General features: G+C 52.2%; 5 protein-coding genes across 5 annotated transcripts; 4 read left to right on the forward strand and 1 right to left on the reverse strand.

The window, feature by feature from the left end:
- Positions 1-1,071: 1,071 nt before the first annotated feature.
- Positions 1,072-1,624, forward strand: Aud_007565 (uncharacterized protein; the record flags this gene model as incomplete). Its single annotated transcript, XM_043292455.1, has 2 exons — positions 1,072-1,409; positions 1,462-1,624. The coding sequence occupies 2 exons, from the start codon at positions 1,072-1,074 to the stop codon at positions 1,622-1,624; spliced, it is 501 nt and encodes a 166-aa protein (XP_043148390.1).
- Positions 1,625-2,313: 689 nt separating this feature from the next.
- Positions 2,314-3,108, forward strand: Aud_007566 (uncharacterized protein; the record flags this gene model as incomplete). Its single annotated transcript, XM_043292456.1, has 2 exons — positions 2,314-2,677; positions 2,735-3,108. 2 exons carry the CDS (start codon positions 2,314-2,316, stop codon positions 3,106-3,108), a joined length of 738 nt encoding a protein of 245 aa, XP_043148391.1.
- Positions 3,109-3,601: 493 nt separating this feature from the next.
- Positions 3,602-4,642, forward strand: Aud_007567 (NAD(P)H-dependent flavin oxidoreductase; the record flags this gene model as incomplete). The annotated part of the gene is made up of 1 exon (XM_043292457.1): positions 3,602-4,642. One exon carries the CDS (start codon positions 3,602-3,604, stop codon positions 4,640-4,642), a length of 1,041 nt encoding a protein of 346 aa, XP_043148392.1.
- Positions 4,643-5,151: 509 nt separating this feature from the next.
- On the reverse strand, positions 5,152-6,765 carry Aud_007568 (taxilin; the record flags this gene model as incomplete). The annotated part of the gene is made up of 5 exons (XM_043292458.1): positions 5,152-5,658; positions 5,727-5,970; positions 6,026-6,174; positions 6,251-6,525; positions 6,627-6,765. 5 exons carry the CDS (start codon positions 6,763-6,765, stop codon positions 5,152-5,154), a joined length of 1,314 nt encoding a protein of 437 aa, XP_043148393.1.
- Positions 6,766-7,615: 850 nt separating this feature from the next.
- cym1 (pitrilysin family metalloprotease cym1) lies at positions 7,616-10,896 on the forward strand (the record flags this gene model as incomplete). The annotated part of the gene is made up of 2 exons (XM_043292459.1): positions 7,616-8,001; positions 8,085-10,896. 2 exons carry the CDS (start codon positions 7,616-7,618, stop codon positions 10,894-10,896), a joined length of 3,198 nt encoding a protein of 1,065 aa, XP_043148394.1.
- Between the last annotated feature and the right edge of the window lie 375 nt (positions 10,897-11,271).

An 11,271-nucleotide genomic window follows, 5' to 3' on the forward strand; every position in this document is an offset into this window, starting at 1 on the left:
GTAATTGACGAAGTTGAAGCGGAGCTTCGTCATTGTTCGGTTGACTTTCTTTGACGCCGCTGTACTACGCGAATCACGCGTCTTTTGGCGTTTCCCCGACAGTGTAATTACAATACCGCATTGGGCAGAACTAGGTACCACTCCTACAACAAACCTCAAGACTCCAAGTGCTCACATCTCATTCTGTAGTCTCCCTGGAACAGGGGAGACAGTTGCTTGTTGGAATTCTAGGAGAGCATTTCCTAAGTGCGCTCTCAACGTTTAGAATGACTTTGAAAATGCTAGAATCCTAGTCGATTGATGACTTGACGGCTCCGATCATCGTTGCGAATGATCTTGGTACTCCATCAAGAATGGCAGAGATTACTCTGAGACAGGCTGCCAGAAAAAAAGAGCAGCTATAGATTCTCAGTCTCATGCTTTCTTCTGCGATATGCTGGCTGTTTCGGCGAAAAACGGGCTTGTGTCACTGAAGAATGCTGGCTTGAACCACAACCGATGTGTCGGCCGACAACGGTTAAGATCTCTCTGACAGAATCTAGAAGACCGAGCTTTTGATCTGCAGTGGTGATGAGGTCATTCACGAGAATAACATCCGTGTTTAAACGTCTTGAATGGACCTAGAGAGGTACAGGAGACTAGATGGTTGTTGACTATCTAGCCCGAAGGCCACGAACGCATTCCGATCCCCATTCCACATACCACATCTTCCATGAGTGGATTGCGTCAAGTCAATCGAATGCACGAGGCTTTGATTGTTTGGCGTCACCAGATGTCTCCTTCTCTGATAGGTCTGCTCGCTCGCGCTTGGATCCGTTCATTCTTGTCGATTGAGAAAATCCATTCGAATGACATAGTCGAGAACTCGAGAATGGATCTACTCATCTCTCATACGTGCATCTGCATGTCTTCCATGAGTATGGCAGACTTCAAAACATTAGGCAGCCCATATTTGGTCCTCCCATCCGTGGCTGGCCTGAGGGTTGATCTCCCCAGGCCGTCCTCACGGTTTCCAGACGCGTTGGAAACACCAGACGTCTCCAGATCCATCTTCACGACAACTGCATCAGGATGAAGATCCTACCGTCTTCCCTCCGTATTCTAGGCAATTTCCTTGCCGTCAGTCTGCTGACGTGCCTCTTCGCGACGGCCTTCAATCTCGACTTCCTCCCGCGCGGTTTATCGACGCGATTGTTCGGACGAAGCCTTCCGGGATCGCTGATAACTGCTCCCCAAGGTGCAGTTGGGTATCAGCCTCCTCCAGGTCCCGTTGCCAACGAAGCGCGACCAACAGAGACCTCCCATCCAGAGGCCTACAAGACGATCACCACAACGATCATCACCCGAGAGACAACGCACGAACTGAGGCAAGCCCCAGTGGCCATGAGGAACTCGTCAGCAATATTTGGGTATGTCTGCTCGTTTTGATCCCTAGGCGGGTTTGCTGATGGAGTTTCCCAGACCTTCGACGAACGTTGTCGTGGTCACCGGGACTGTGACCAGGACACGGGTGATGGTGGTACCTACACAAACGGCTGCTTCTGAAGGAAGTAGAGACGCGACGGATACATGGCGCTTAGCTACATTAGCCTGTTTCGGTTTGTGGGCCTTGTGGCACTTGTGACTATGAAATAGAATAGATGCTCAGGTCAAATCAATCGTTCACAAATAGTGCCCCTCTTATGTCTACCTCCATGAGTATGCAGGCTACATATCGGATATCTGTTCCCTCAAGCACGCGATCAACTGCTGTCTGATTGATCGGGGCTCCCAGTAGCTAAGAGTTGGGCGCCGCGATCAACGACGCCGATCCCTCCCGTCCCAGTCTAGTATCAAGTGGATTCTGCTCTATGGCAGCAACTGAAGTGGATAGACTGACTCGTACGGCGGACAATGCGTATACGATTGGACAGTTGTATTTCTCCTCCTGGGATTTTCTAGTGCTGACGCAGATTATTTCTGTATTCGCGATTCGTGCAGCCCAGCCGCGAATCGCAATATGATAGAATGCGGGCCGAGAGACAGGCGTTTACAATTGATCCAATGGGGTGTGCTGTGTGCACATTATCCCTGTAAGCCCCTGATGGTCCAATTGATGTTCCCTGAAGCCCCTGCGCCTCAGAAGCGATTTTGCAAAATCTCCAATTACTTTCGAATTTGGGGGCGGAAGTCTGTTTATCCCATTGACTCTCGTGCATTATCCTCTGCGGTAACCTTCGAAGCTTCCAAGTATTTTATGCTGGCCAACATTCTCCTTTGGTATTGTCGTTGCCTCTACGCCCTCACGGTAAGTCTACGGGGAATCCACAGTCAATGTCTGGCATATTAGACGGTCCCGCGGGGTTTGCGCTCCGCAAGAATGGCACCTGTCTCGACACAGAGGTGGACTGTGGCACCACCCTTCAACCATTTCGAGCCTGCTGCCCCGGGGGCTCATACTGCCCAAGCCAGTACAATGTGAACTGCTGTCCATCCGCCGCAAACTGCACACAGGTGCTTGTGAAGAAACCAAAATGCGCCAATGAGACGTGGGATTTGTACAATTTTTACGGATACTTTTGCTGTGAGAAGGGAACAACAGCCTTCGGGACCGATTCGCAGAGTGATGGTTGCGCGTTGCCGGGGTATAAATTCGAGAGCTCCGAGACTCTGTTGCCGATTGTCTCCTCGGGGAAGGGTACGTGGGCTGTAAAAAGCACCCAGAATCTTCAGCTGAACTAACGTAGCGTTCCAGCATCGGTTGCCACATCGACTTCCCCCGTAACATCCACGCCGTCGACGAGCTCTACGTCCTCGGCATCGCCAACACACACATCGACTCAACCCCCCGGGGCGTCCTCGAAAACAAACACAGGAGCCATTGCGGGAGGCGTAGTCGGCGGCGTGGCTGGAGTAGCCCTCATCGCTTTCTTGGTGTGGTGGCTTTTCAGTCGCCGAACGAAACGTCAACCAGTTCTTCACGGGCCGCAAGTGGTCCCCGTCACACCTTATAAAAGTAATAGCCTGATGGTCAGTGAACTTGACGGCCGCAATCCCGCGCATGAGCTTGAGGGCCAGGCAAATCATCCGACCCACGAGTTACCGGCGGACTCCACATTCCGTCGATGATACAAGGAACGAAGCAGCACCACTAACCTAGCGTCTTTGTCCACATATTGGCTATATGAAGTAATGAAAACGCAGAGATGGTAGAGGTAGATGGTAGATGGTTGAATTATTGACGCACGGCAGCTTGTGAGCGCTGCCTCGGTCCGGCTGCTCGGGGCCTCCGCTTCCCCGCATTCACACAGGCACAACAGCTTCATCTCCTGCTCTGTTGTTGGTTATGTGCGCATAAATTCTGGGGCTCATGAGAGCCATCTCTGTATATAGGTGGTCAATAATGCAAACTAATACGACCTCTCTGTCTACTTGGTCCCTTCAAAGATCTGTTAAACCGTCTCACCCTAACTATTTCCTTCTCAATTTCTAGACACATTCTTACCACAGTTCTGTCCTTCACTCAGTACGATAGCTGTGAAGAATAGGGATGATACAAGACAACGCACACCGATTTTGAAGGCGACTTGATATCCCACTAGTCTATTATCTAAGCTACAAAATGTCCGTCCACACACCCCTCTGCTCTCTCCTCAACATCCAGCACCCCATCCTGCTGGCAGGCATGGCTCGTGCATCCGGCGCTCCCCTCGCCGCTGCCGTCTCCAACGCAGGCGGGCTAGGAACCATCGGCGGGCTGGGCTACACCCCCGAGCAGCTCTCGGAGATGCTCACGGAGCTCAAATCGCTGCTGCGCGACAAGTCTCTCCCTTTCGGCGTGGACCTGGCCCTGCCGCAGGTCGGCGGCGGCGCCCGCGTCACGAACCATGATTACACACACGGCCAGCTCGACGAGCTGATCGAGGTTGTTATCTCGCACGGAGCCAGGCTCTTCGTGTCTGCCGTGGGCGTGCCGCCCGAGCGCACCATCAAGCGGCTCCACGATGCCGGTATCCTGGTCATGAATATGGTCGGGGCCCCGAGACACGCGGAGAAGGCGTTGCAGCGCGGTGTGGACATTGTCTGTGCGCAGGGTGGGGAGGGTGGCGGGCATACAGGCAACATCCCCTTCTCCGTCCTCGTGCCGGCGGTCGTGGACGTCGCCAAGCGGTACAAGAGCCCGCTGACGGGTCAGCCGGCGCTGGTTGTCGCAGCGGGCGGCATCAACGACGGTCGCAGCCTGGCGGCGTCGCTGATGCTGGGTGCGTCCGGGGTCTGGGTGGGTACGCGGTTCGTGGCGTCCGAGGAGAGTGGTGCTAGCCGGATGCACAAGGAGGCCGTGGTCAGGGCCCGGTACGGCGAGACGCAGCGGACGCTTGTCGTGACCGGACGGCCGCTGCGGATGCTGCCGAATGATTACATCAAGGACTGGGAGAAGCGGCCCCAGGAGATCGCCGAGCTGACGGCCAAGGGCATCGTCCCTATGATGCATGACCTGGAGAACGAGAAGGAGGTCGATATGCCTTTCCTCATGGGCGATGTCTCCGCTAGCATCACAGAGATCAAGCCTGCAGGTGACATTGTGCGCGAGATGGTCCAGGATGCCGCCGACCTGTTGAAGCTAGGAGCGTCGTATACCACCGGACCGTCAAGCAAGCTATGATTTCTTTGGCTGTATGTACTCCGTAGTTTAGTTGCCTTTTCGAAATCGGCTATGGTGTAAAAATGAATTTCATGATTGCCTGAAGCTATCAATAGGGTTTTTGTTCATTCGGCATGTACAAGTACAGGAACATGTGCAACAAAACAGAACGGGTGCGACGGGCGAAATGAAAAACCTCGTGGACGAGGGAACATGCGTTGTGGTATACTTGAGACTACTTCGGCAACACCAGAAGAGAGGCTCACTCAAGCAGAAATCCCACAAAGAGTGTCTCCATTTCTCTGGCTTGAACTATGACAGAAACCTTCAGGAGCGACAGGCTTGCTGCTACATGTCCTTTCCTGATATGCGCGACTCAAACCGATTACTCACAGCGAATCGAGTCACATCCAATCGGGTCGACAAGCATCTCTCAACCGATATACGCCCTTCTATGCATAGGCCGCTATGAGACTCTTGAAATACGAGGTAAACGCGAGGCAGCAGGTATTAGCCAGAACCAAGATCCATTAGTGGCATCCGTTGATCATGGCTTTGTTTCCATTCGCTCGCGCTTCCAAGAGGTTAGGCGGCGGGGGCGGTCCAAAGACAGGCTTCTCCGTCGGCTGGGGAGCGCTACGGCCGCCGTTGATGTCGTGATCCGGATTGTCCAACTCGTACTCGTCGTCGCTGATGCCCTCGTCGTCTTCATCGTCTTCGTAGTCCTCGTCGTACTCGCTCTCTGTTCCCTCGTCGTCTCCGTTCAACTCGGCTGCGAGACCCTGCCCACGGCCCTGGGCCTGCATTCGCCGGCAAAGCGCTTCAAGGTGTTGACTCTTCTTTCGCCACTTTTCCAACTCTTCGTGATTTCGCGTGCGTTCCTCGGCCATCTCTAGTATGTTTCGGTTCGTTTGGTCGTGCTTGCGGGTGAGTGTCAGGTTCTCCTTCTCTAACCGTTTGGTTTTCTTCGACATTTCCTCCATCTCTTTGCGGAATGTCAGGAACAGTTCGTTACTGTTATTGAGCGTATCCTCCACCTGTAACATTATTATTACCTGCTATTGTAACAGACGTGACAGGCCGCGCAATGGACGCCGAAACATACCTGCTTGAACTTCTCAACGTAGATATTCAGCTGGCTGCGCAACTCGGCTTCGGTATGCGAAAAAGTAGACACCTGCGAACTGAGCGCACGACAACGGGCCGCTTCGTTTTCAGCAGCGCGGCGCTGTTCTTCGTACTTGGCAGTCAGACACTGTATCTCGGCATCTTTGCTGCGCAAGAGCGCTTTATAATGCAATTCTCGCATTTCGAACTTTTCGCCAATGGTCTTAATTTTGGCGCGCAGGCTGTAATGCTAATGTCAGCGCTTGAATCGATGGTCCGTATTGACAATGGACTTACGCCTCGTCCAAGTCGATATCCAGCTTTTCGTTGCGAGGGCTGCCCTTTGCTGCCATGACATCTTGGATGTCGTACAACAGAGAGTCAAGCCGTTCATTCACAATCAGCCGCGCCTTTTTCTCGGTTTCCTCTAGTTTTTTGTTTTCGTCCTGTCGAACATGCGCCTGTCAGACCAACGCTCTTGTAGCTGAAATAGACAATTCCGTCGAGTCCGAATCAACCCACCTTGACCTTCTTGTTCTCTTTGGTGAGCTCTCGACAGAGTTTCTCCAGTTTATCTTTCATGGTGACAGTCTTGTTCAATTCCGACTTGCCCTTGTCCTGGTCCTTCTGGAGTTGATCGGCCCGCTTTTTGCTTTTGGCATAGTCGCGATCCAGCTTCTTCATGTCCGCCAACAGTTCGGTGTACTTCTTGTGCACGGTCTCCAGTCTGGTCATGGGGGACTCGATGTTGCTGAGCAATTGGTTCAAATCTCTGGTAGCCTTCTTGACCTCACGCTCTGTCGACCGGTTAGTGTCAACCGCTTAACAAGTATGTAGCGGCGATCGAAAATCTAAGCTGCAAGGGGATTTTCTGCCAGGAAAAGGCCGCATAACGAACCGATCTCTTGTTCTTGATCTTTCTCCCCAGCAGCATCTTGCTCCAGCTGAGAGATTTTGGCAGCAAGTAGCTTAGACGTCTCGTTGGGGTCTGCCATCTTCTTCCCCTTGTTCTTCTTCGACATTGCTGCAGACGACATGACCCTCGATTCCTGCAGGAACAGTGCCGAATATTGGGTGCGATTTGCGGATTCGTTGGCGGTGGTCGCGTGGCCAATCCACGGATGCCGAAAATTGCGAAGACGGCAAGGTTGGCGAGAAGCGGTAGACCGTTAAAATGGGTGGCTTTTTTGGTACAGGGCTGCGGAGGCGGGAACACCACGAATGTAAGACAGGACTTCCCAAGAAGTATGATCGAAGCTCTAGTCTAATCGAAGTCGAAAACCCACAGAGTACCTATACTAGCGGAGAACCTAGATGGCCTTGTCTTTTAAGACTCGCAGAACTCGGTGGATTGGATCTCCACAATCCTTTGCAACCAAGTTCTGCAAGACGATCGAAGACTTTCAAGCAAGAGAATAGACTGCGGGGGCTTCCGGAGAATGAGAGTAGGTCTGCCAGATGAAAGACAGACACACAGAACAGAAGCTTCGAGGACCTTGCCGGGGAGAATGGATCGAATTGAATCCAGTCGTGAGCGTAGGTAAGAGGAGGGGATGCGCACTTGACCGGCACTAACCCGATTTGAAATCTGCAATCTTGGCATCGGCCAAAGTACCACTGCCTGGTCCGCCATCATGTCCTTCGATTTCACCTACATCGATATATCTGTTTGGACATTTTCTACCGTTCTTTCAGACGCCGCCGACTGTCCAGTCAGATGTGTCCTTGATCGGATCAAAGTGATTGAGACACTTTTGCTGCACCCTTATTCGACCCTCTTGTCTCGGTACCATAGTTGGGGTAGCAATTCCTAGAAGACAGAAAGCTTCACGATCCTATCGACTGCTGCAGCCAGGCGGTCTCTCTCCTTTCCAGGTTGTCCACGCCATGTTGCGCTCTTTCTCAGGGGCAGGTAAATGCAAATGCCGAATACCCGTCTCTCGGCAGCCCGTCTGCGGTCGGTTGCTGAGAGTCAGCAACACACTCACGCCATGGAGTCAATCTCGAAGAGCTGCGTCGACCGTCACTAGCTTGGACAGTTTTCCAAATGTCGGAGAGAAACTCCACGGGTTCACTGTCCAGGAGAAGAAACATGTACCAGAGTTGCACCTTACGGCAGTGCGGTTAAAGCACGACAAGACAGATGCAGATTACCTTCATGTTGCCCGGGAGGATAAGAACAATGTCTTCGGTATTGGTTTTAAGACGAACCCCCCAGATGCGACTGGTGTACCACATATCTTGGAGCATACCACGTTATGTGGAAGTGAAAAGTGAGAAAGCTTCGGTCCGACTCTTGCGCAAGTATAAGTGTGCCTTGAGATGGACTCATTGCTGATATGCTTCGACATTCTAGATACCCAATTCGCGACCCGTTCTTCAAAATGCTTCCCCGATCATTGTCGAATTTTATGAATGCTTTCACCTCCGCCGACCACACCACATATCCCTTCGCCACAACAAATCAACAGGACTTTCAGAACCTGCTTTCAGTTTATTTGGACGCTACACTGCACCCATTGCTGAAAGAAGAAGACTTCAGGCAAGAGGGATGGCGGCTGGGACCAGAGGACCCTCGCCCCATTCTAGCCCAGGGAGAGCAAGTTAAAGGAAGCCTGCAGTCAGACGATGTGCTTTTCAAAGGAGTCGTCTACAACGAAATGAAGGGACAGATATCGGACGCCAATTATCTCTACTACATCAAATATCGTGAAAGCATCTTTCCGGCGCTGAATAACTCTGGTGGAGACCCTCAATATATCACCGATTTGACGCACCAGCAGCTGGTGGACTTCTCCAAGCGGAATTACCATCCCAGTAACGCCAAGATTTTGACATACGGGGACATGCCTTTGAGCGGACACTTGAGGCAGATCGGTGAGGTGCTGGATGGCTTTGACAAGGGACAAGCGGACAGAGATGTCAAGTTGCCCTTGGACTTGAGTCGCGGTCCCGTGAATGTCACTGTTCCCGGACCTATCGACACATTTGCCGGCGAGGACAAGCAGTTCAAGACCTCGACCTCTTGGTACATGGGCGATACGACGGACGTCGTCGAGACGTTCTCGGTTGGAATTCTGTCTTCCTTGCTCCTCGATGGCTATGGTTCGCCAATGTATCGTGCGTTGATCGAGAGTGGGTTAGGGTCTTCTTTTACTCCCAACACAGGCCTTGATTCTTCTGGTAGAGTGCCGATCTTTTCAGTCGGTCTTACCGGCGTGAGCGAGGCGGACGCACCAAAGGTCAAGACAACTACTCAAAGGGTTTTCCGGGAGTCTCTTTCTTCCGGCTTCAATGATGAGAAGGTCCAAGGCTTTCTTCATCAGCTGGAACTCGCGTTGAGACACAAGACGGCTAACTTCGGTATTGGTGTCATGGAGAAAACTCTTTCATCCTGGTTCAATGGTTCGAACCCTATGAAGGAATTGTCTTGGAATGAAGTCATCGATGAGTTCAAGAAAAGATACGAACAAGGAGGCTACCTTGAGTCATTGATGCAAAAATATCTTATGAACGATAAGTGTCTCACGTTTACGATGGTGGGGACTCCCTCGTTTAACAAAGATCTCGATGATCAGGAAATGGTGCGTAAGGAAAAGAAGCTCAGTCAGCTCGTTGAGCGTCATGGCTCGGTTGAGCAGGCTGTCTCCGCGCTTGCTGAAGAAGAGCTTCAATTGCTCAAGATTCAGGAAGAGGCGCAGAACGCCGATTTGAGCTGCTTACCCTCTCTTCGCGTTGAGGATATCTCCAGGGAAAAGGAACGCAAACCCGTGCGGGAGTCCGAGGTAGACGGTACAGACGTCGTCTGGCGCGAAGCCCCAACAAATGGACTCACCTATTTCCAAGCTTTGAATTCTTTCGAGGAGCTCCCAGATGACCTGCGATTGCTATTGCCGCTGTTCAACGATTGTATCATGCGACTAGGCACTCCGGACAAATCCATGGAACAGTGGGAAGACCTGATCAAGTTGAAGACCGGCGGAATCACAACATCCACTCTTCACACATCTTCTCCTACGGAGTTAGGTAAATTTAGAGAGGGCCTGCAGTTTTCAGGATATGCTCTGGACAGCAACATCCCAGATATGCTGCAGATTCTCACTACACTCGTCACTGAGACAGATTTCACCAGCCCTCATGCGCCCGCCATGATTCAAGAATTGCTGCGCATGACCACCAACGGAGCTTTGGATGCTGTTGCCGGGTCGGGTCATCGATACGCGCTGAATGCCGCAGCTGCTGGTCTATCCCGGAGCTTTTGGGTTCAGGAGCAGCACTCTGGCCTAGCGCAATTGCAGGCTACGGCTAACCTCCTTCGCGACGCTGAGACCTCACACGAACGTCTTGGTGAGCTGATTGATAAACTTCGGCTGATTCAGTCATTTGCTATTTCCAAAGGCTCTGGCCTCCGTGTTCGCATGGTTTGTGAGCCCAGCAGTGCATCACAAAACGAGAATGTGCTCCAGAAATGGCTGGCAGGACTGCCTCGCAACAGGTCACCCACGTCGCCGCTTGAGCTTTCTGGCGTGAATTCGGTAGCCAATAGGGTGTTCTACGACCTGCCTTACAAGGTCTACTACTCTGGACTTGCCATGCAGACGGTCCCTTTCATTGATCCCTCCAGTGCGCCCCTCAGCGTCCTTTCTCAACTTCTGACCCACAAATACCTTCACCCTGAAATCCGAGAGAAGGGAGGCGCGTATGGCGCCGGGGCCAGCAACGGCCCGATCAAGGGATTCTTCGCCTTTACTAGCTACCGGGATCCCAACCCAGTGAACAGTCTCAAAGTCTTCCAGAACAGCGGGATCTTTGCTCGGGACCGTGCCTGGTCAGACCGAGAACTTGCTGAGGCCAAGTTGGGCATCTTTCAAGGACTTGATGCTCCTGTGAGTGTTGATGAGGAGGGTGCCAGGTATTTCATGAGTGGTGTTACACATGAAATGGACCAACGTTGGCGAGAGCAAGTGCTAGACGTCACTGCAAAGGATGTCAATGAAGCCGCTCAGAAGTTCCTGGTTGAAGGTTCTCGGCAATCCATCTGTCTGCTCGGCGAGAAGAAGGATTGGGCGGATTCCGACGGCTGGGAAGTCCGAAAGCTCTCTATGAATGCCTCAAGTGAGCCTGCGAGCGACCCCATGAGCCAAGATGGCGCCGTGGCGTCTGCTTAAAATTGAGACGATATTGCAACGACTTGGTCTAGACGAACATGATACCCCGAATCTTGGACCCTTCTCAACGCCCTGGGGCTCCATAATGTATCATTTTAACGACCTTTTATCATCACGTTCGCCGGACCCATTGCTTGTATAATAGACATCTTCCTGTATAGTATACCGACTTCACTCCCTGTGTTTCTCTTCTTCCTTCCTTTTCCCGTATCGATAATTCCAGCGCGTCTCAAGAACAAACCTCGACCCCGTCTTCGATCTTGATCCCCATGATCGGTAGATGGCTGGTCCTCCTGGCCTTTCAAGCCTGGAGTAAGCGCAAGATCAGTAAGAATGTGAACCCACGAGGTACACTTCTTGTCTCCGTTTCTCAGA

The sequence above is a fragment of the Aspergillus udagawae genome, assembly GCF_001078395.1.
Source record: "Aspergillus udagawae IFM 46973 DNA, scaffold_5, whole genome shotgun sequence".
Taxonomy (NCBI): Eukaryota; Fungi; Ascomycota; class Eurotiomycetes; order Eurotiales; family Aspergillaceae; genus Aspergillus; species Aspergillus udagawae.